Here is a 24,391-nt window from a genome sequence, read left to right as displayed (position 1 = left end):
TGTCACTTGCAGATGACTGCAGGGTGGAAGGGGCTCTCTCTCACTTCAGAGGATTGTGTGACAACTATCAGATTTGCCCCATTTACCCTTCGGATACGGACTCCTGCCCCGGTGTCTCCAAATACCTCCACGTCGTCTACAGCTGTGAGAAGAAAGGTGGGCTTCACATCCTGACACTTGCCGATGATGTGCCAAGGAAAGAATCCAACGGATCCCCAGAAAGAGCGCCAGCTCAGGACGGGTGGGTATGAGTCCCCACTGATCATTCCTTCCACTTTGTCTTTCCTCAGTGTGTCTTGACGGTCTGGGCATCGCTGACGGGAGAATCCCAGACTCTTCTTTTTCAGCCTCTTCCTCTGCGATCAATGCCGAACCTCACAAAGCGCGTCTGGGGGGCAGCGGTTGCTGGAGACCCTCCAAAATGTGTACGTAAAAAAAAAAGTTGTAGTTTGGTATCCTGAGCAATGGAATGCCTTCCGCCCTTAGTCGGCAGCTGGATCCAGGTGAACCTTGGTGAGAACTTCAAGGTGACAGGCGTCGTGATCCGGAGCTGTACATACCGATTGCAAAGTTCCAGCGTATTTGCGATGCAGTTCAGTATTGACGGAGTGACTTGGTATCGCCACCCAAAGCAGGTGAGCGGTCGGCGACTCGTTTCGTCATCCTGGCTGTTGTCGTTCATTGCAAACGCGCGTGTTTTGTTTCCAGCCTTCTGTGGGGACGTATATTCTAAACAGGCCCGTGTTCGCCCAGTACGTCCGCCTCCTGCCAGCAGACAGCAAGTTGTTTTTAGGCCTTCGCTTTGACGTCTTGGGGTGCACGTCTGACGACACCGCTCGCAGTGAGTACGACGTTTGGAGTGCAGTGAGAAACCAGCAAGAAACGGGCTTTGATTTTCCCTTCCGACCCACAGACCTCTTATGCAGCAGCACAGCCGCCAACCTCGGCCTCGACGGTTCAATGACGTGAGTCGGACTTGATAAGACGTTTCTTGCCGAAAAGCCTCCTCCTTACTAAACAAACTACTTCCGCAGGGTCCGGTGCCCACTGGGCTGCGCCGAAGCCGGCTACAAGGTCTACGGAACACGGCTTTACAAACCGGTATGTTAATTACCGCACGACCTGCAAGCGGAGTTCTTGTTGTATGTCTGAGACGTTCTCTGAGTGCAGGACTCAAACATCTGCGCGGCCGCTATTCACTCGGGCATCATTGAGATTGGAGGAGATGTGACTTTGCTGAAGAGACTGCCACAGAAAGCCTACAACGGCTCCACCTGTAGCGGAATCATCTCGAAAGTGTGCGTGCTCCGCTTTCACTGGCGAGTCCACTTAAAGATGCCCGGCTCATTCTCACTTTACTGTCTGCAGATATGTTAACAAATTGGCTCCGTCTCCGTCTTACACTTTTGCTGCCACGGGTGAGTAGACCGTCCAGAATAGAAAGCATTTCTTCACGTGACGCCATCTTGCGCGCAGAGCCGAGATGCTTGGGACCTGAATGGGAGGAGTTTGCGGACTTCTGCTACAAACGTTTTGATGATACAAAGACGTGGCACGACGCTCAACACTCCTGCAGGAGTCTCGATGCCGAGCTGGTGTCTATCCTCTCCGAGGCTGAGCGGGATTGGCTGCACGACCTCGTGAAGCTTGGTGCGCGCGCGCCAAGCGTCGCTCACATTGGCTCGATATCTGCCATATCTGGAAAGCCATTGAGAACTCTGTTACTGTTTGTCCTCTGCAGCCCCCGGAGACACGTGGACCGGACTGAACGACCTGGCCGATCTCGGCAGATTCGTGTGGTCGGACCGTCGGAAGGTGACCTTCACCAACTGGGCTCCGAGAAAACCTACCGGCCTGATGGAAAATTGCGTGGCCACCTTGAGCCAGGTAGGTGCAGAAAAGATTGACCCGCTCGCCGAAGACAAGTTTAGATTTAAAATCAAATCTCATTTTGACTTTCAGTCTAGCAAATGGAAGATGATGTCCTGCATGCAACTCAACGGCTACGTGTGTAAGATGCCCACAGCGCGTTATCCGCTGGATTTGGAAAGTGCCAATGCAAGTTGCTAGTATTCATATGAATGCAATTGACCTTGCATGATCATTCTGCTTGGTTTACCATGCGTTTTGATTGACTGATTGATTTACCATGCATTCTTATGATTGATTTACCATGCATTAGTCGTCTTGTTAGAGTTACCATGTGTTATTATTCTAAGTTACCATGCATTCTTCTTCTTCTTCTTCTTGACTTAACATGTGATATTATGATTTACCATGTGTTATTATTCTGTTTAAGTTACCATGCATTCTTCTTCTTCTTGACTTAAGATGTGATATTATGATTTACCATGCATTATTATTATTTTGTTCAATTTACCATGCATTATTATGATTGATGAACCATGCATTAGTCTTTTTGTTAGATTTACCATGTGTTATTATTCTGTTTAAGTTACCATGCATTCGTCTTCTTCTTTTTGACTTAACATGTGATATTATGATTTACCATGCATTATTATTATTTTGTTCAATTTACCATGCATTATGATTGATTAACCATGCATTAGTCGTCTTGTTAGATTTACTACGTGTTATTGTTCTGTTTAAGTTACCATGCATTCTTCTTCTTCTTGACTTAACGTGACATTATTATTTTGTTCAATTTACCATGTTATTATTCTCTTAGATTTACCATGCATTTTCCTAATTGATTTCTTATATTTCATTTACTTATTGTTAAATTCACCATGCATTATTATTCCATCTGTTGTTTTACCATGTTTAATTGACCCCAAAAAAACAATAAAATAATAAAGACAATTGGTGTCACCTGTTAACTCATTGAATAGTTTACTGATTTGGACAGGGCAATTTTATAATCTGGTCAATTAGATCATACTTTATTACTCCTGATGTACGAGTATTAGTCAGACCTCCTCATGATGCCATTTTGGTGCATTTTTGCATGGCTCTTTGTAACATCCATCCATTTTCTGTACCGCTGCATCCCCTCTTTGTAACAATTTGGAAAAAAAGATGTACTCTATTGCTATCCACGTCATGAAAGCCATCCATTGTCATGAATTGCTTATCCTCACGAGGGTCGCGGCTAGCCTATTCCAGCTGTGCACATCCTGAACTGAGTGCCAGGCAGTGGCAGGACCCACATCATTCCCATCACCCCCCTTCCAAAAAAAAAAGAAAACAAGTAGCGGTCAATCGGCCTATCATGAATGTTTTTGAAACGTGGGAGGAAACCTACGCATGCAGAGATGCAAACCCCACACGAGATGGCACTAAAGCCTGCGCTTAACGTACTGCACAAATCAAGCATTAGATATCAAAATCCCACCACACTAGTGTCATGTAAAAAACAAAAAGTCACAAGATGACAACCATGGAAACAAATTGATGGCATCGTGACCCCTGACTGTTTCATGCAAAGATGTGGACTGCACTTTTGAAGCATTGAACCGAACTGACCCAAATTGCAAATAGACTACACAAAATACATCTGGTTTTTTTTTTTCATGCTCACTGTGGTACCTCTTTTTTTTTTTTGCTTTTGAAAGCTTTTGATTGTACAGACCATTAGTGGTAATGCTAGGATTGGACAAACCTTCACACATCATAATACAAGGGAAGCAAACTAACTCAAAACATACATTTAGCATACGCAAGCAGAAATAACAAATGGTCACATCATAAAGATCTAATTGCAGGCAAACAATACTATAAATATCATAAGCACACAATATAGTATAAAAGAACGTTCTTTTTGACAGCCTCTGTGGTTGCCAATACCAGTCCTTGAGTGTCAGATGACGACGGATCCTTAATGCAGTGGACTTGAGCCACTGACAGATGGCGACATTTTGCTTCTTTAAACATACTTACACATTTCCGATGCTCACCTGCTCTCGACTTTTTAACTTGCAACAAAAGGGGAACACTTCTAAGAAATACAAAGGACACATCGATCCATGCCCTTCTTGGTGCTTATTTTTGGCTTGATCTAGTTTCAAGGTAGAAGATTTCAAGCAACATATTTAGCTAAAGTTCGTCCTGCGTCAGTGGCATTCCAGGAGCTTGCAATACGCGACGCAATGCGGTGACGTCATCGCTAGAAATTAAATGTCTCATAGCTACAAAACCGTATCCCATCGCCCCTCCATGTTGGAGCTGCCTCCCATTTTTGTGCAGGATGCAGGATGGAAATGTGTGCACACTTGAAGGGTGACTAAAGTCATGTGACCTGGCTACGCCCCGCCTCTCTTATGTAATGTCACACATGTGCTTCCCTCGTCATCTCTGACCTCCTTTTTGTTCATCTGGAACTCCCCCCCCCCCCCCCCCCCCTCAAGTTTGACAGTAAAGAATGCTGGAAAATAGAAGTATGAGGCAAAATAACTTGGCGTGGCATGAAGAGTGAAAAGGTTTGAATGTAGATTTTACATTTGCATAACAGGGAGATTTATAACAAGTCTAGGAAAATTGTTTAATTAAAAACAAATTAACTTTGTCACAATCACATATTATTTCTTGCGATATTAACTCACTCCCGCCCGCAATACATATTCATGTTGGAGTCATATAATACATTAGCACAATTGGGTGAAATGACAATTTATTTTATCGGTTTTTTTTGTTTTGTTTTTTTCTGCGGCCGGTCATTCATTGCTGACTTACTAGCCAACTAGGGAGAGGAGGCGTGGCCACCTCAAGTTCGGTTGTCTCCCATTGGCCAGCCCCGCCAGCCGCCCACTCGCAGCGCATTACTGTGGCCCGCGTCCACCACTCAGCTATTCGAGTGGAGGACTCCTCTCCGCGTACTCCTGACGACTTGAGCCGCCACGAACAAGCGAAAATGGCAGCGGGGAACAAGCGACGAGCTGCCGACGAGCCCGCCCCACGCCACCTGCGCCTTGCTTGAGGCTCCGCCGGCTGGGAGGATATTCCTGTTTAACGACGCCTGTTAGCTTGCCTGCCTGAAGGCTGGCTGGCTCACTAGCTGGTGGCTAGCGCGCCTCGTCGCGGCGTGGAAAGCCCCGCGACGCTGCCGCCACCGTTTCGGAGGACGACTCGGCTGCCTATAAAACAGCCACTGGAGCCTTCAACCCCTTGATGCGGATACATTTCTGTAATTTTCTTCGTTTTCTCGCAGTTTAAAAAAAAAAAAATTTTTTAAGCAGCGCCCAGGCGAGTTAGCCGCTAGTGTTGCCCAAGCTAAGCAGCCTACACAGCCTGTCTGCCTATTGGTCTGTGCACCCTGTCACCCGCACGACTTGACTGAGAGTGTCTGAGTCGGGCAGCGGTTCCCTACCCGATGCCGAGAGCCAGAAGAGGCTCCGTGGCTGAGGAGAGAAGGCTGGAGATAAGTAGATAGGACTGCACCCCTAACCACCACCTTTTTTTGAGAGTTCAAGTGAGCACCGTTTTTGGCAGGCCTCATTAAAGAGAAACTTAAGATGAAGAAGTTTTCCAGAATGCCAAAGTCTGAGAGCGGAGGCCCTGGGGGAGCGTCCGGTTCTGGCTCCGGGCTCAACAGCTACTTCGGGAAAGTGTTCGCCGTCGGCCGGTATCAAGTCACCGTGGAAGAGCTGGTAGCCGAGGGTAAGTTGGCTAGACACGCCCGTCTCCCAAAAACACACGTCAACTTTTTTTGCAACTTTAGGAAACTTGCAGCAGCTGTAGTGTCCACTAAGGATCCCCCCCATGATAACAACGCCCAAGCCCCTTATGTCAACAGCCACTTTGTCAAGCTTCGCTGGAACTACAAGCAGCCTGCTGCACTTTGACACACTTTTGAACCATAAAAAGTGACACACACACACACACACACACACACACACACACACACACACACACACACACACACACAGTGAGGTAGGACGTGTGACTTGCACATTCTCAGAGACGAACGCAGTCAAACCTTTGTCGATTCAACCAAAATAATTATCGCTGTGTTAGAAGATAGTTGTCATTTGTTCATTTGTTTGAGTCAAGTTGTGATAAGTTATGATTTGGCTTTTAGAAATTTAAAATAAAGTTTTGATATATTTAAGATAAGTTGTCATTTCCGAAGATTAAAATCGTTCTTTTAAAAACAACAACTTTAAAGGGAATGTAAGAAAAAAAATTTCCACAGAAATTTCAACTTTACTAAAGATAAAAGCTGTAAATGAATGATGCAAGTTGCGAAAAAAAAAGTCCTCCTCAATTCAATTTCAAAAACATGACCGTTTCTGGAAATAAAAAAATTAAGATGAGAAGAACAAAAATGATATATTTTCAAGACTAAAATGATTCATTTCATTTAGCCTCCCCATCATGTTTTTGTCCCAATGTAACCTTGTCAACCTGCTAAACCTGTTCCCGCTCGCTTCCCGGCCCTGAGTCATGCCATGCGGCCACGTGACCCGACAGGTTTGACCAGCGGGCCCGCTGATGTATGTGCTCCCGCATCTCGGATGCCTGCTGTAATTCCCCCCTAGCAACAGCGTCACAACTGCAAATGACAAGATTTCCGTTGGGTTTGGTAGCCTAACAGGAAGCGAGTCAAAAAAAGAAGTCATGCTGCGTTTCCGTCATGTGACGCGTGGAGTGGCAGGTGGAAGTGGCAGCCTGTCGCAAGCGGCTTCCCTTTTCCCAGCCCTTTTTGGGCTTGATGTGGCCAATTGAGCCCAAAAAGTGCTCATCTCGGCAGTCTGTTTTGGAGGAGTGTCAAGTTACAGAATGCAAGAACTATCGCAAAAACAAACAAAGGGCGTCTGCCCTGGCAACCCAACGGCGGGCTTGTGTTGTTGTGTTAGCATTAGCATCGGGGCTAAGGTTACTGGTGTCATCTGAAATTTACTTGAATGATCACCCAAAGTTTTTTTCTCACAAGACATAGCCTCTGAGTAGTTTGTTGTTGGAGCCACTCAAGTCGTTACGAGACACCGTATTTTAAAATGAGTAATTATGGAATTGGTTTCCTTTTAATATTTATGTAAAAAAAGTTGTATTTTCATGCATTTCTGTCCAAGGAGTTGCGATTCGTCCAAGTAATTTTGCTCGAGTAAAGTTGTGACATGGCCTGTATTGATGAGCAATTTTTTTTCATACGAAGTTTTGATTCCGTGAGGATTGTCATCTGTTAACTGGATTCAATTCAAACCTTTTAAAGAAAAAAAAGTACCTTTTTGTGTTAGGAAATGTTGGTTGCTCAAGAAAAAGGTTGACTCGAGCAAAGTGGCCCTATTTTCCTGAGCATCGTTCTCCCTCGTCTCCGACACGCCGAAGAGTGCAGCTGCTCTTGTTGCTTGCACTCAGAGCTCATGTGATGTTTTCAGGCACTGAGAGCTCGAATGAAAATCACAAGGTTGCCACCGAGCGTTGACCTTCGACTGCTCGCCGTCTGGTCGTTCGATACCCGTTTGGCCGTTAAATGTTCATTTCAGAAGTGATTTGATTTGCCAAAAGTTGCTCAACAGTGAGAAAATATGATAAAAAAAACGTAATCAATAAAAACACATTTTATGAAGGTGTTTCATTGTGAGAAATTTTGCAAGAAACTTGGCAGTTTACATTTTGCAACTGCTTATTTTACAGTAATTGTAAAAACAAAAGTCTGCTTGCTTCGTGTGTCTAAATAAAAACAAATTTTATCCTGTTGACAGCATTAGCTGCGGAATTGGTTGTGTGTCTTGCGCGTATATGCTGATGTTCCAAAAAGTAGCCAATGACCGCGATGACCATACTGTACGCCTGCTGAATGCTCACATTGTGCCTCTTTTGTCAAGGAATGCCAGCGTGGAAAAAAACAAACAAACAAAAACGCAGCCTGTGTTCCCGTGACGGGCATCATCGCCGCCTTTTGTGCTCACTCATTGAGTACGAGCCAGTCGGAGCTAGATGCCGATGCTAACAATCGGTGCCAACAGTTGCTAACAGTTGGTTCACGAACTCAAAACGTACGGACACTTCTGAAATATGAGAATTTTTTTTTTTTTTGGCTTAAAAAATATGAAAACTTTTTTTTTTTTAGTTGGCCTAAAAATGTCTACTTATTTGTCCCTGTCGCCATGACAACAACACGGCGTCAAGGTTTACGGTAAAACGTCTGCTTTGAGGTCGCCGTTACCATTTGTTGAATGTGTCGGCTGCCTGTGAAAAAAAAATGTTCTCCTGAGACCCCCCCCCCCGTCACACACCACGCCTAGTGTCTATTTTTAGACGGCCGCAATTTTTTGCTGCTGTCAGTGCGCTGAGACTTGCTTGTCAAGGTCCGAACGCAACGTCAACAGGCTTGAAGCCACCTTTGCAGACTGGGCCCACTTTGTCAGGCGCCAGGTCCCCCATTTAACTGGACTCTCAAAGGGGCGACATCATAATCAAAATGCTCAAGCTCACCTCGCGCCTCAACTTTTTTATCCACGGCCGCTTTTTGTGCGCAGATTATCCCGTATCATAGCAAATCTCTTAAGGATTTGCTAAATGTCGTTGATCCTAAAGTCGTCTGCGCTAATAGGCGACCAAAAGGTTGGTAATCCGTTTTCGAGGTGAGGTGGCATGTAACCTGGCGGCTTGGGAACCTTGGGCATCTTTCCGCTGAGTTTCGTGACTTCCGTAGTGCGAGCTCGTGTGACTCCTCTAAACTGGGTCATTTTTACTGGTCCACTTCCTCTACCAGTCTCCAGTGCAATGTCCCTGGCCTCCTGATTGGCAGTGTGTATTTGGCAGCGGCTTGTACGACGCGCGGCTGATGTTTGCTAATCAAGTCACCATGACGAGGAAGGGGAATGAATCTGTTCTTTGTTTTTGTCCTTGGCGTCAGCGTGCATGCGGCGGCGGTCTCTCTGCGTCCAGGGTTCGGCCGGGGTTTTGAGGGGTACCTCCTTTGTCTCAAACGTCGGAATGCGTGAGGCCCCCCCTAAACCCCCCACCCCCCCTGCCCTCCAGTTTTGTGGCCGGCGTGGACTTTGCGCAATGACAAAGACCTAGCGGCGGCAATTTTGAGAGAACCTGATCCTGGAACAGGTGGCCTCACACAAACCGCCTCGGGCTGGAAACGAGTCGTTTGTTGTGATGCCATCCACCTGGAATTCGGACTTCACAGGATTCTCGCTTGCATGATCCGCATATCTACCATTGCTTTAATTTTACGATTCACTTGATCTCAATGGTTTTGAACTGTATAATTTGGACGATTGAAATCTTCCGATCGGATGACTGTAATGGCCGAGCATGTGACGAACGTTTGGGAACCGAAGCACGGAGCTCACCTGTCCAACACGTTTGTTTGATTGTGTGTGTGCGCGCAGGAGGGTTCTCGGTGGTTTTCCTGGCCCGCACGCACAGCGGCATCCGCTGCGCCCTTAAGCGCATGTACGTCAACAACGTGCCCGACCTCAACGTCCACAAGCGGGAGATTACCATCATGGTGAGCGCCATGCACCACACTTTTGACGTCCGGTCAAATGGTCCAACGATAAACATTTTAGATGCTCGTTCTGGTCGTCAGTCAACGGAAAACCTTCTACAAATTAAGCACCCCACCAACTTGTTACAGTGGCCCAAGTATTTTTTTATCCGCTACAATACATTGGTTGGGAACTGAGATCTTGTCTCCACCGACGGACGGCCATTTTGTCCAAAAGAATTGCTCACGCAAACTTTTTAGTTGTCGCTATTGTCAATATGCACCGCGCAGAAGGAGCTGTCAGGCCACAAGAACATTGTGGGCTACCTGGACTCGGCCGTCAACACCGTATCGGACAGCGTGTGGGAGGTCCTCATCCTCATGGAGTACTGCAAAGGTATGTACGCACGTCCTGTCCACGAAATGGCGCCAAGGCTCAAGTGTGTCGTCGTTGCGTTTTAGCGGGCCAGGTGGTGAAGCAGATGAACCAGCGTCTGAACGTGGGCTTCAGCGAGGCCGAGGTGCTGCGCATCTTCTGCGACACGTGCGAGGCGGTGGCGCGGCTGCACCAATGCAAGACGCCCATCATCCACAGGGACCTCAAGGTAAGGCGCCATCTTGATTCAACCGCGCAGAGTGAGAGCCAGCAGGCGTGTCTATGTTCGACTTCGATCCTATTTGAAGGATGGACACTCTGACAATTTACACACTCAAAGAAAAAACACACTTGAACTATTTACTGCCAACCCAAAAAAATCTAAATGCCTTTATTGCGTGCTGCTGTTTTGGCTAGCAACAGCAAACTAATTCCCCAAAATGGAACTCAAAGCAGTAGGCGGAAGTGTGTGCACTGGTTCCAGACGGAGATGAATTGAATTTTGAAATGTGCTTGGTCAGCACAAGCACTTTGCGGATTATTCCGGCGCCCTTCCCGCTTCCTTTGCCAGCTCGTCGTCTTATTTCCTTCCTCCGGTGCAGAAACCCCCAAGCAGCCTCCCGCACGCTCCTCCTTCTCATCTCAGTGGCACAGCTTTCAGTCCTTCAGCTGGTCGATTTGAAAATTAGACATTTTTTCAATTTGATCATGCTTGTCGGTGCCGCGTGATGATTTGCAATAAAATTTGAAACATCAATGTCATCACTCAATAATTTGGGGGAGGAGAAGTGAAGTGTGAAATTCGGTAGGCGTGTCCTTCATGAAAGCTGCACAAAAAAGGTCTCCAGAAACCATGCCTGAAAAGAGACACAAGAACTTTTCGAGTGGTTTTGGTTTTTGGAGCTTTTTCCAAGGCTTCAAAAATGCTCCAAGAGCTTGAGAAAATTCAGCCCTCGCTTAGTAAGGAGCCATTTAAAAGGCAAGTCGATGCCCAAAAGAGTCTGAAGAAGTCATACCCGAAAACACGCAGTCTGCCACTTTGGTGTGAAGCGGCAGCCATTTTAGATTTAGCCAAGTCCTTCTAGAATGTGGCCGGCATAGTGTGTTCATAAGGAGACGCTTAGCATAAGAATGCCTCCTCCAGACCATGTAACCTCCTCGGCAGGTGGAGAACATCCTGCTCAACGATCAGGGCAGCTACGTGCTGTGTGACTTTGGCAGCGCCACCCACAAAGCTCTGCAGCCGCTCAAAGATGGCGTGACCGCTGTGGAGGACGAGATACGCAAGTGAGTGACGTGCTCTGTCTCGCTTCCGCTTGAGGAACGACTTCAAACGTGTGATTCCAGTTTTGGTTTTCATTTTCATTTCATCCGCACTTATTCAGACCAAAAATAAGCAGTTTTGCTCACCGTAGCAAACGTGGAACCGAACCGTAACCTTTTTTATTCTGCAGTTACAGCCATGGCATGTTTCAAAGTCACGTTTACGTCCGGAAAATTAGTAAGCTACGTTGTCCTCAAAATGTCACTCAGTGCCGCCTCCTTTTAACCGCCAACAGGTACACGACATTGTCGTACCGGGCGCCGGAGATGATTAACTTGTATGCGGGAAAAGCCATCACCACCAAGGCTGACATATGGGTACGTCTACGTGTGTGTGTGTGTGTGTGTGTGTCTCGCTCGCTCTCTTTCTCTCTCGCCCTCTCTCTCTCTTGCTATCTCGCTCTCTCGCTCTCTGTCTCTCTTTCTCTCGCCCTCTCTCTCGCCCTATATCTCGCCCCCCCCCTCTGTCCCTCTTGGTCTCAGGGCTGGTTTGTCCCGCTTGTCCTTCTTGCCGTTTACTCCGCTCCAACAGGTTCCTCCTCTTCCTCCTCCCTGCGGCCTCGCCCAACTCTTGTTTACCTTTGTGTCCCTCCCTCGTAAAAATTACACGACAACCCTGTCAGACATCCCTTTTGTGATAATGAGGCCCAAGTGCAGACTTTGTTTTGAAGCTGAAAGTTGCGTTTGGAGTGCAGCCAGAGTAACAAGTGAGAGCACCTTGACTTTGCAGTTTGATTTGTTCCGTGACCAAGCTGGCAAACCACTTCACTCCCATGTCCAATAAACTGTCGCACTCTCCCCCACAAGAAATTGGCACTGTATATTTGTCAACATGATGTGTGTAACAGGAAAATAGCAGTCTATTTTATAAAACGTAAAAATAGATTGAATTAGCTTCATAATGCCGAATTACCCTATGTAGGTATTTTTCAAACGTGTGCCTTTTAAGGGGTGTGGCCTCGCGAGTGATGTCAGCAACTGAAGTCAGTTGTGTTCTGGTGTTCTGCTTCGTTAGCTTAGATGAGACAAGAGTTGGGCAACAAACACCGCTTCCTCCCTCTAGCACCGCCATACTTCCTGTCAGCCCACCGCCAGCACGCTCACTTCCATGTTTGGAGCTTGTGTCAACACACACACACACACACACACACACACACACACACACACACACACGTTTGTCAGCTGCACAACACGACGAGCGCTCAGAGGCACCAGAAGCCCTAAAGGCAACTGAAGGATTCCAAAGTGTGTTTTCTCTAAACTGCAGTGTTAGCACATTTCATTGCATCATTCATAAGCAGCCTGCAGACTTGTTTGTTTGGACGGCCATATTGCTCAGGGCGTAAAAGTCACTGCCTGGCACGTTAGCTGAATAACTAATAGCTGAGTGGCTCCAATTGTGCCTGGAATTGTGTTCACACTTGCCATGAGCAACAAACGTTTGGGAGGCGTGTCCATCATGAGGAAATCCTTAAAGAAAATAGTCTCTAAGGCATGACCGAAAAATAGCCATTTTGAGTTTTGGGGTCATTTCCAAGAGTCCTTTAAAGTCTCACATAGGTTTGCCCCAAAGCCCCACCTGATGTTCTAACATAAAATTAGAAACTCGTCCTGAGTACTGCACGTGCAATAAATAGATAGATAAACAAATAAGTCTGACATTTTGTTTTGAAGCAAGTTTCTTAGGACCAATGTGTGTGTTTCCAAGGAGCTCTGGCCCAAATGTGTCCATATCAAAAACAGACTTTCTAACCGTCAAATGTTTGTTTCTGCAGGCACTGGGATGCTTGTTGTACAAGCTGTGTTTCTTCACGCTTCCGTTCGGGGAGAGTCAAGTCGCCATATGCGACGGAACCTTCATCGTACCCGACAACTCCAAGTTCTCCCTCAAGTTGCACTGCTTAATCCGTAAGTCTTTTTCTGTGTATTCACATTTGCCTATTGAGCTGAATATGGGCTGACACGGTTTTCACAAACTAATCTGTGCACTCAGCCTTATTTGTGATGAGTGAATTATCTGTCTGTCCACAAGTCGAGCCTGTTAAAAGCAGTCACGACTTTGTCTGCTTGCTTGTTTTCCACTCGTCTCACTTCCCCTGATTGGAGTGGTGCAATGGCTCCGGCTAGTGGCCGAAAGCAGAAACATACCACACTGTCCTCAGTGTAATTACAAGAATGCGTTCCTGCAGGATATATGCTCGAACCAGACCAGGAGGAGAGACCAGACATCTACCAAGTGTCCTACTTTGCCTTTAAATTTGCCGGAAAGGACTGTCCCGTGCCAAATATCTTTGTGAGTACAGGACGGACGGTGTGTTTTATTTCCAGTTCTTACCCATTGAGAGAATGACTGTCTTTCTAGAATTCTCCCATCCCCACGTCATTACCGGAGCCACTCACGGCCAGCGAGGCGGCCGCCAAGAAGAGCATGACAAAAGCAAGGTACTGAACGGGAAATATACGCGTTTGGAAAAATACTAAATAATTAGGGACAGATGGATCGATATTGGACAAAATAGACTAAATTATTACAAAAGCATCATTAAGCCTACCCAAAGTGGTTGTAGAGTTCTAATTTGGGCCCCATTAAAACTTTTAACGTCTTTAGCCATTTCAAATCACCGCTGATATTTTTCTAATTTCATTTCATTCAGAATACGAGACTCGGTTGGCCCGACGGAGACCTCCATTGCCCCCCGACAGAGGCCAAAGGCGGCCAACAGTAACGTCCTGCCCCTCGCCACCGTCACGCCTGTCAAGGTGACCGGGGCGCCTGCTGCGCCTGTCAGTAATGGGCAGAAAGGTGCGTCCCAAACAAGCAAAACACTGCAAGAAGAGAAGGCACACTAGCCCCTCCTGCTGGTCTTAAGGGTACATTACATTGTTTACGCCCATCCGTTGTTGAAGAGGCGTAAAACTAATAAATATTGTGTGGAAAATACAGAAATACTGTAAATATCAGACAAAAACAACTATTAATAGAAGTAGTAAATATTGTTTAAAAAAAGACAGAATTACTGGGCGAGGGCTGTCCATCCATTTTGTAAAAATGTTACGCACAAACATTGAGACATTAAAAAGGAATAAAAATAGTGAAAGTAGTAAACTTGACGTGTAAAATATACAGAATAAATTGAGTTATTTGGAAAAGCACAGATAGTAGGTGATTCAAAAGCATTTTGAATTAAATTCAATAATACTGTAGAAAACAGTATTAAAATAAAAATTGAAAAAAGGCAAAAAGTATTTTGAACTTTTACAACAAATGAGTCAAACACAATTTGAAATATTAGCAAAGAGTAAATGTAATTAAAGAAAATATATATATATATGTATGTATCAAAAAAATTTGTATTTTGGGGAAAAATATACCAAGACTAAAAAATAGAAGAATATTGGGAGGGGGGGACTGACAAAAGTAACCGTCAAAGAAATAATGTAAAAAGACAGCACCGGTGTGATTTGTGTTGGCAGCGCCCACTCCTGGTTCAGGACAGCCTTGCGCGCAGCCACAGCAGCAGCCTGGCAGTCAGCAGCACAGAGTGCTGCAGCAGCTGCAGCCGGGCGACCTGCGCCTGCAGCAGCTTCGCCAACAACACCAACACCAACAAGCGCTGCAGCAGCAACACATCAACGCGCAGCAACTCCAATACCTCCAGGTAACCTCGCCGCTCCCGTCACTGCGGTGAGTTTCAGTTCTTATTTTGAAACGACACCCCCTCCCTCGCCCCCCAAGTACCAACAGGCCGTGCAGCAATCCATACAGCTGCAGCAGCAGCAGCAGCAGCAGCAGCAAATGATGATGCAGCTGCAGCAGCAGCAGCAGTCCACGTATCAGCAGAGAGTCGCTCACGCCGCTCAGGCCCAGTACGCCGCCATGGTGAGTTGGCTGTTCGTCCATTTACGCATAGCTTAGGGAAACTTGGCGCATCTGATGTGGCCGTAAGCCATCACAAATCCAAAAATGTGCTTTCACACAGTCATCTTGCATGTTATATCATTTGTAATGAAAATAAGAAAAATATATATAACAGACAGATATAGAGGAAAAACAAAAAAATATCACCACAAGAATGTACGACATGAGCGAGTCGCATAGCGACACGAATCACGCCACGCCGTCTCCGTCCTCCCGCGCCCGTCAAGTGCGGCGCCGCCAGCAGACGCTCAGACTTAACTGTTGACTGGCGGCAATTTTTCGTTGCGTTTCCCGCCAACGTTCGCCATCTGTTTCGGGCGGGTGGCAATCTGCCGCCACGAGGCGGCCAAAGCGAAGGGATTGAACAGAGGGTGGAAAGCCTGCGTGGGTTCTCCCACCCTCGGCATGCCGCCAAGTTCGCACGACGTGCAGTTTATAACCCCCAAACGCCGGCGATGTGATTTTCTTTCGCATCGTCGAGACTGGCTAAAATACAACACTGAAAAATAATCAGCAGGGAAACACGGTAATGTAGGAATCCATTAAAGGAATAGTACAGAAATATCTTAACAAAGATGTTGAAAAAATCATTTTGAATTCAAAAATGGAAGAATTATTCGACAAGTATTTCAGAGAAAATACAAAAAAAAAACATCACCAAATTATCTAAACTTGTTCGTTAAGGACAGCGACTCTAATATCGCCACCAGTTTTCAACTAAAATCAACAAAAATATACCTGTAATGCTATTTGTTTTACTATTAAATAGGAAAAAAATAACAATTCAGTAAAATGTAATGAAAAATAGTTGAGGGGCGAAATCAGACATCAATAACAAACACCAAAAACCACATGCAGATGTGACAATACAACGCAAAAATATGACCTTTCAAATACAAGTGAAAAAAGGCAAAAATAATCTAAAACAAATCGAAATGGAAAAGAAAATAGCCAAGCTGACTTTGTTTGACTTTGGCCGCCTCGTCACTTACCTCCCCTGCCACCCCCCTCACCCTAGCTTCCCTAATCCAGAACTGCTCTCTAACAGCATTACGCCATCTTGTCGCTCTTCGCCATGTGCCACCAAATCATTGCCACCGTCCACTTTTCTCTCTCCCCAAACCCATTCACCAGCTGCAGGAGTACCAACAGGCTTTTGCTCATCAACATCAACAGCAACATCAACAACAACAGCAACAACAACAACATCATCATCATCTCCCCACCTACATGTCCTCCCCACTGGAGTTCCAGGTGCCTCTGGGCTCCTACAATGCCACCACACCCACTTCCGCGACAGCCCACATGGGGGCGCCCTCGCCTGCAGAGCCAGCCTACAACAATCCCAGGTAACCTTCTACGATTATTATTTAAAAGTTGGGAAAGGAGTGTCAAAATATTCGGTATGACAGCCAAAAGGCAGTATTGAGGAAAAAAAAAAAAAGAATTAAAGTAAGTAAATGATCTTTGTTGCCCACTTGGTCTCCCCCGTGTAGAACGCCTGTGCTGGCCTCGGACGGCATCACCCCTCCCCCCCTGAGTGCCAGCCACCCTCCCGACATGTCTCGCTGGAACCCGTTTGGCGAGGACAACTTCTCCAAACTGACCGAGGAGGAGCTGATCGACCGCGAGTTTGACATGCTCCGAGCAAGCAAGTGACTCTTTCTTCGCTCACTCCGAAATTGCAAAGCGCACCTGTCACATCAAACAACAGAGGCGGTGAACAGAAGTCATTCTTTTAGTATTATGAGGTATTTGTGTCATTGTGCTATTCAAATGAACGAGAGAGAGAGACAGACGACGGCATTATGCAAACTGGCGTCAGTGAATGGACCTCAACAGTTGACAAATGGCATGTACCAACGTTCATTTTCCCCGTGCAGACAACCCTGCGGAGAGAAGAGCCAGCACGGAGGCTGAGCGACTCCCATCCGCCGAGCCCCTCCCGACCGAGGACCTGTTTGGCTCCGTGCCCTTTGTGGCCAGCGCAGGCAAGTCTTAAGGAGTATCAGCCGCAAGGACCCCCACCCCTCTGTCCCCAAACCTGCTGGCCCTCTCGGAGCCAGAACGTCCGCCTCCCCTACCATCCATGGGAGAGTCTTGGGTTCTACATTAACTCTGTTCGTTCGTCTTCCCGCTACGTTGGCTCACTTGCGCCTCATTTGGGGAGTGTAGAGAAGCGCTTCATATAGATTTTTTTTAAATGTTTTACTTTTATTGGTTATTTTCACGGCAACTGCTTTCATTGTAATCAATCAGCCTTATAGGTCAGCAGCAAGAGATCAACTTTCATCGAAAAAACAGAAAAAAGCCACCGAAGAATGTAGCCAGGACTATTCAAGCTAAAGAGGCATCAGGCTCGCATGGCCGTCCTCATTCAGCTTTTGTCGGCCTTAACATTATTTGTGAAGTGAAATATCACCGTCCAATGTGAATTGTCACGTTCAAGCACATGTTAGGAAGTTAGTCGGTGCGAAAGGTCGCAGTCAAAATTCGGAGATGCCCTGTTGGTTGGCAACAAAATGTAATCCATTTCTGAAAAAAGCATTTTGTAGATTTGTCTCGCCACAAGTGTCAATCATCTTAAGCTGTTGGGTATGCCAGGCTCGCTATAGTAATTAGCAAAATTCGGATGGCTCGCAATACGCATATACAAGCACGCTAATGTCGTGAAAGTTAGTCGTCGCAGCTAAAAACGTCGCGCATGTGCACGTCATCCGGTACAGCTTGACGTGAAGTAATCAGCAAACGGAACCGCCGTCGCAAACGACAAACTCCTCCAGCGAGCTTCAGGTTAACGCGTGACTTGAAAGGCCGCCGCCGCTGAGCAATAATAGCTCGTGTGCCTCTTCCTGCTCTCAAAGTGAACGGCAACTTTTCCTCTTTTTTCGTTTGTAACAGATTATCACCGTCTTTTGCGCCATCACATCAGCCTGGTACTGCTATGCTAAATGTTAAATGTGCTTGTTGTTTTTGTGCCAACCATATGTGTGGCAAGGCTAATACGTTGTCGAAGAAAGAAGCTCAGTAACTGTCCTCCCAGGAAATGTTTGGGAGAACCCTCGTATTGTACGTTTGGGAGCTTTTTGTCTCGATTTAGTTGAGTGCTCATTTACATGAAGTCGTACACTATGTATGAGTATGACCAGAATTTTGCATGACAAAACCAAATGCAAATTTCAAACAAGATAGGAGGGAAAAGTTCATTGGCCTCAATGCATTCCTAAAAAAGGTTGTGGAGTTTTAATTTTAAAAACTGACATGCTCCGTTGCTCTGTAGTGAAAGTTGCATCTTGGTGCATTTTTTTGAATGTTTTTTTTCTTTTTTTTGCAATGAAGTGCCTTTGCTGCATCATTTTATTCAGTGGACCAACCACGGCAGTGACAAAACGGATGTTTTTCGCTCTAAATTCCAACTGGCTGATGGCACATGAATGGAAGACATTATTTTTTTGTACTTGTCCACTTTTGTCCATACAAGCCTAAAAGGGCTCTGGTTTGCCAGCGCAGTGCTCGCCACCATTGCTAATACACCCCCCCCCCCCCCCCCCCCCCCCCTTACGTTTTACCCTCAAAGGTAAGTCCCACCGTTTCCTCATTCAAGCACCTGCTTTTTCTGCGCTTTTTTTTTAAATTTTCCGTTTACATTGTTTTTTTTTTTTTTACTATCATTCGCTCCTCCTCGCATGCGTCCGGCAGCCACGCTCAGAAACATCTTGTTCACGTGTACTGGTGGAAGATTCTAGAAGAAAACAACCGAATAGATGAACCCACTTGTCGCTGTTTACATTTGTGCGTCTCATATTTTTTTTTCCCCCCCGTTTTGTCTCAGGGTTTTTTGCTTTTGCCCCTTTTTTTACAAGCTCAAAAAGAAAAAGCTACATGTTTCTGAAAACATACTGCAGCTGGTACGTGGCCTGTAGAAGACACCATCTTTGTTTGGTTGTAAAAACAATTTTGTATCCTACTGTGAGTGTGGCTGTATTTCTTACAGAATGTTACTGAGAAATAAAACGCATTGAAAAACAAGACAAACAATCAAGAAAATTTGAATTATTTTTTTTTTTTTTAATGTTCCACCACTACACATTGAAACAAGCAAGATGTTCCTGACGTGCTAGCTTGGCTGTCGTTCTGCTGTCACGGTTAAACGTTTTTGCTAATCCCTGAAATCAAAAGCGACGGCGGACATTAAAAATAAGTAACGCAATAAGTGACACAAAGTTCTCCCAAACCGGAAACATCCCAAACTCTTTTGTGATAATTGGTCTCGTAGTTTTTTCACTATCCCGCTAATAAATAAAAAAGCAGAAAGCCAAGCTTGTACTGCTTGTGCATTTCCGCCGTGATTTGGACAAATCTTGTGCGTGTGCTACCTGGCGTCAACGTTTTGGTGAGTTCTGTCATGTAGTTTTGCAGGCTCCGTTTTAAGGCAATCGGCCATGTACTTGCGTAGTTCAGCCAAACAAGTGGCAATCAAAACAAACAAAAATCTCAGCCTAAAAATCTCATCAAGGCAGAACAATCTTGAAATCTTATGGATTTATTTATAAATCAAATCTTGCTGACAAACTGACCAAAACAAAGAAGAAATGCAGACCTCCGTCTGAACGACCGTTGACGGTCATGGCAAAAAAAATTCCAATTGATGCTTCAATGAATTGTGGAAATGGGTCGCTCGTGCAGTTTTTGCCATATCACACCAACAACCAAGCGGTGGCCACATTGACACTTTTTGGACCTGATGGAGGTAAGATATTTTTTCTGTAGCTTCAGCTACAAGAATGCGGAATTGCACATTTTAGTTTTAATGTCAAGGTATTGTCAGTGACACGCAAGCTTTTCTTCATTTTAGTAAAGCGCAACGTAAATACGTAGTCTACTTTGAATGCAGACATTTTGTGGCGCACTCCCAAAATGACATTGCGAGCCAGAGGTTTGGCCGCATCGTCTTCCTGGCATTACACTCGTAACAAATGCCATCTTTTTGCTGTTCATCTGCCATTGTACAATGTTGGCTGCTGGCCCCAAAATAGTTTGACTGATGTGCTGATTTTAACGGGTAGGCTAAGTGTAAGAATTGACTCCTAGTGAAGAACTACTCACTAACTCGTCTTCATGCTTCGAAATGTTGCAATTTTCTTCCCCCCCAAAAAAAGGGGGATTCCTCTTCTCCGACTTGAACGTTTGTATTGTTCCGGCAGGTTCCAATGTAGCAGCAGGCGATCCGTTGAAACCCGAAGTCGTCGTTTCCATTCCAGCTTCTCTCGACGATCGGTCGCCAGTTCCGACAGCCAAGGAGCACAAGTCCATCAGGAGGGCCGACTATTCGGACAGCGATTTCGAGTCTGACCCTCCTTCGCCAAAAAGCAGTGAGGAGGAGGAAGAGCTGGTGGAGCCTGAGGAGTACGAAGGCACGATCAGCGAACATGGCGACGACACTGAGCCGGAGAATCAGGGCCAGCGGCCCCTCTTGATGGAGTCCGAAGAAGACGGCGAGGACGATGACAAGTGTAGCTTGGACTCTGACGACAAGGCGAAGAATCTCTCGCAGAAGGAAGTTGCTACCAAGCGGCGGAATCGAGGCCAGTCTGGTCCAGTTCCGATGGACCCTCGGGACTCCCTGGCCTCGGTGGACGTCTTTGGTGCCGTTCCCTTCCTTGGCGGGGACTCAGCGGTGGGAGATATCTTTGCCAAGGCGCCTTTCCGGCAAGCCAGCCTCGAACAGCCACCGGCTGACGATTTCGACGTCTTCACCAAAGCGCCGTTCAGCCGGAATCTCTCCAAGAACGCCGGTGGCCAGACTCCGCCCGTTTCCCCCGAGGGCGTGGACGTCTTCGGCTTCAGCCCCTTCCAGCCGGGCGTCCCATTTCCTACCACATCCAGGAGCGCCGAGGACATTTTTCTACCATCCGCAGAGGACTCGCCGCAGCAACAGAGGTTGAAACAGCGCAGCCTCCAGAAGCTGTCGTCGCGCCAAAGGAAAACCAAGCAGGATGCCACCGGGACGGGCGGTGGAAAGCGGCACCACGGCACCCCCACGGGTGGAAGGAAAAGTGGAAAACCTGCCAAAGCCACATTCCGTACCCCAGAGCGGGTCCGTAGGCACAAGAAAGTGGGCCGGCGGGACTCACAGAGTAGTAACGAGTTCCCAAGTGATTCTAAAGAGAACATCAGTGTGGATGTGACCATTGCAGAAGGGAAGGACAACAGTGCCCAACTCCAAAAGGATGAGATTCTGGACCCCTTTGGAGCTAAACCCTTCCACCCTCAGGACGGAGGACGGAACGGAGGCGCCTACCCGGGGGGCCTCCCTGAAAGCAAGAGTGACCTGGGCACATCCTGGGCAGTGGCTCTTCACGGGGATCGTAGCACCACCGACGATTTTGGGGCAGTGCCTTTCACGGAAGTGGTGGTCTCTGCTGGGCCTCAGCAGCAGTCGCTGGAACTGGACCCGTTTGGCGCTGCACCGTTTCCATCCAAGCAGTGACTCCCACATCTCGCACATGTTCCATTATGACAGGTCGTTGTCACATAGCCCCTAAGATTGTCCAGTCGTGGAACAAACGTCTGACTTCCTAAGACCACTCAAATCCTGTGAAACGGCCTTGGAAGCCACATAGCTGGTTTAACGCTAGAGAAACGTTAGCGACCCAACAAACTCTGATTTTTAATGTGTGACCACTTGCAAATTGTATTTTATTTTTTTTTATTTTTTATAAAAGTGCCACCACGACAGTACTCTATTGGGGGAAAGTAAAACCATAGAAAGGATGTCTTTGGGCTGACGTCCTTTGCGGTGCACGAGGAACATTGGCAAGCCGACAAACTGTGATTTCGAATGAAATCTTTTTAGGCTCGGTATCTCGAGCCTAACAAGCCGATAAACTGACTTGGAAGATGCCACCACTCGTGACCCAAATGTTTTTATTTAGCAAGCGATACCTTGACACTCTGACTGGAGCATGCTTGGGTGGCTCTTTAAACCCACAGAGTGATGATTTAGGTTAACGACAACCGTTTGCTCGTGTACCTCCTGTCGAGATTATTCGGAACCCTTTGGGTCCATGTCCAGGCTGGGGTGATCCAGTCACCCCAGTGCAAAGTCCTGGGTGGTGTGGTGCACCTGTTAAGAAACCCAACAAATGTGATTTTGTAATATACTGGACGTAGCGACCAGCCTGTACAGGCAAGCCCACTTTACACGGAACCAAGATTGTGTTGGATCCCTTTGCGAGGCCCACATGGTGCCAGACAGGCACTGCGAGTAGGAAGTTTTGGTGCACTGTCCTTTGCTACATTTGAGAAACAAGTAACTCCTACTGTGATATCTAATGCACAACTGCTCCAATTCCCATCATTTTTGTTGTATAAGCAGGACTCCACAATGCCAATTCCCGAGTTACTCTCTAAAACCAATGGCCGAGGTCTTTAGGGCCAAGATTTTTTTGTAATATTCAAGAACCATTAGCAACCTTCCAGTTGTGATTTCAAATGTGCCACTCTTCCACTGGTATTGCGCTGAGCGACCAGTCTGTTTTTATTTAGGATGTAGCACCGAAACATGCTGACCAGAGGATGTAAGACTGCCAAGATTATTTTGGGTTCCCCTGGGTGAAGGTATCCAGGCCTCTCTGAGATCAATGTGGACCTGGAGACCACCGGGGAGCACTCCCAGGCGCCGCCTTTGGGAAATCCAAATGTTCTGGGCCCACCAGTGGGGTGTCTTCACCAGAAATGTAAAACCAAGGGTGGACTTTGGGGTTCTTGCCTCCACTGAAGCAGTAGCAAGATTGCCAAGACCACTTTCTGTGGATAAAATTATTTTGGGTCTTGTTTTTCCTTGTCGGCCTGAATCTAAGACAGACATGTGAAACGTCACCACTGGAAAGTCCCAGTCTGCGCTTCACGGGGAACTATAAGACCATGGACAGGGTGCTTCCAAGAACCGGGACAAGAGGTAATGCAAGGCGGCTAACGTCCAGCTTCTAATCCCTCGTATAGTTCCCTTCATGTTCAGACTTGTGGTAGACATCTTCCAAACCGGCTTTCACCAATAGGTGACCCACTCGCACGCAAGTCTTCCTAAGGGCGGGGTGGGGCACCCAACACTGCCGACACCTCTTAAATCCTGTGGAGAGACTCTGGAGTTTGCATATCGTTTTAGCTGTTTTTATGCTGCAGAAGCGACCTTCTCCAAACTGTGATTTTTTTATGTGCGACTGTTCCGCTCACGTACGCTCTTTGTATGACAGTGGTACCTTGACTTACGAGTGCCTGAAAGTTTCTCTAGTTGCATGTTTATTTTTTTGTTGACTTTGTGTTGTGAGCCAAAATTGGAGTATTAAAGGTACCGTAATGTCCTCGCGCGTGAGCAAGGAGAGACGCTGTTTATTTGAGCAATTGCAAACAACAAAACTTGTAATGCAAGGTACCACTGTACGTATTTCGCACCGCAAAGCCTTACTAGCATTTCTATACGGGAGAGCCTTTGCTTGCACAGTACCTCGGGAAAAGTTTAACCACTTTTTGTTTTGTTCTTGAGGCCTCCCTCCTTCTTTTCTATGCATGTCACCATGGACCAGAAGGGATCGTTTCTTTTCCTCACGTTGGCTCTGGGAACTGTGGTGATTTTTTGTGTGTGTGTGTATTTAATTTGGAACGTTTCTGCAACCACTCTCTCCCAAGTGCTCTATTTTGATTGTAAGACACAATCCAATATTTGCAGGCTAATGGGTTTTTTTTCTCTTTCAAATTATGTATGGAAAATGCTTGAGTTCAAATATATTATTTGAGAAATTTGACAGAATATTTTTGCTCATCACAACACAGCTCATTCTTTACCTCACACTTTTTATTTGGAGTTACACAAGAATAATTGAATACAAAAGAAGTTTATCCACATGAAATAAGTCTTTGTTTCTTTAAACATGTACTCATGCTTACAAAAAAACAAGCAGATACTGATGCAAAGGGATCACTTCATACACAAAGAGGGGAACATTGCACACGACCCAAGTGGAACTAGAGATAATAACTATGATAGACTAGTCAATCTAGCATTGTCCAGATTCATAATAGTCCAGTCGAGGACATCATGGGATAGTCAAGTCGTACTATAAGGTTTAGTGTATTCATAGACTAGCATAGACTGGCCCAGTCTGTCATACTGTCGGGCAGGGTAGGAAAGTTGTATATGATTGTCAATTGTAGTCTAGTGGGATAACAGCCTAGTTTTGGACCGAGAACAATATTCTCTCAATTTCAAACAACATACTTTACTTGGGGATACAGTAGGCTGGTCAGGTTGTGACAGGACTGGATAGTCTATTCCAGGGGTTTTCAATTGGTTTTCACCATTATTACC

At 46.3% G+C, this 24,391-nt stretch overlaps 2 protein-coding genes and 2 long non-coding RNA genes across 4 annotated transcripts in view; 3 read left to right on the top strand and 1 right to left on the bottom strand.

The window, feature by feature from the left end:
• LOC119127193 overlaps positions 1-24,391 on the top strand; it is a 665,522-nt gene that overhangs the window by 1,039 nt on the left and 640,092 nt on the right. The window lies entirely within an intron of this gene.
• On the bottom strand, positions 2,839-3,972 carry LOC119127320. The gene is made up of 2 exons (XR_005098793.1): positions 3,550-3,972; positions 2,839-2,972 (listed from the first exon to the last, which is right to left on the bottom strand). It is a non-coding gene; the product is annotated as an uncharacterized LOC119127320 (long non-coding RNA).
• Positions 4,018-23,828, top strand: LOC119127312. Its single transcript, XR_005098786.1, has 3 exons — positions 4,018-4,029; positions 5,247-5,249; positions 23,318-23,828. It is a non-coding gene; the product is annotated as an uncharacterized LOC119127312 (long non-coding RNA).
• On the top strand, positions 4,809-23,828 carry bmp2k (BMP2 inducible kinase). The gene is made up of 16 exons (XM_037258955.1): positions 4,809-5,616; positions 9,309-9,427; positions 9,698-9,803; positions 9,869-10,011; positions 10,948-11,069; positions 11,342-11,423; positions 12,881-13,013; positions 13,295-13,398; positions 13,468-13,547; positions 13,760-13,908; positions 14,580-14,764; positions 14,842-14,985; positions 16,159-16,373; positions 16,521-16,675; positions 16,908-17,015; positions 20,229-23,828. The coding sequence occupies exons 1-16, from the start codon at positions 5,472-5,474 to the stop codon at positions 21,512-21,514; spliced, it is 3,276 nt and encodes a 1,091-aa protein (XP_037114850.1). The 5' UTR covers positions 4,809-5,471; the 3' UTR covers positions 21,515-23,828.

Source organism: Syngnathus acus, chromosome 9 (assembly GCF_901709675.1).
Source record: "Syngnathus acus chromosome 9, fSynAcu1.2, whole genome shotgun sequence".
NCBI lineage: Eukaryota > Metazoa > Chordata > Actinopteri > Syngnathiformes > Syngnathidae > Syngnathus > Syngnathus acus.
The sequence above is the reverse complement of the archived record's forward strand: the minus strand, read 5'-3'. Positions and strand labels throughout refer to the sequence as shown.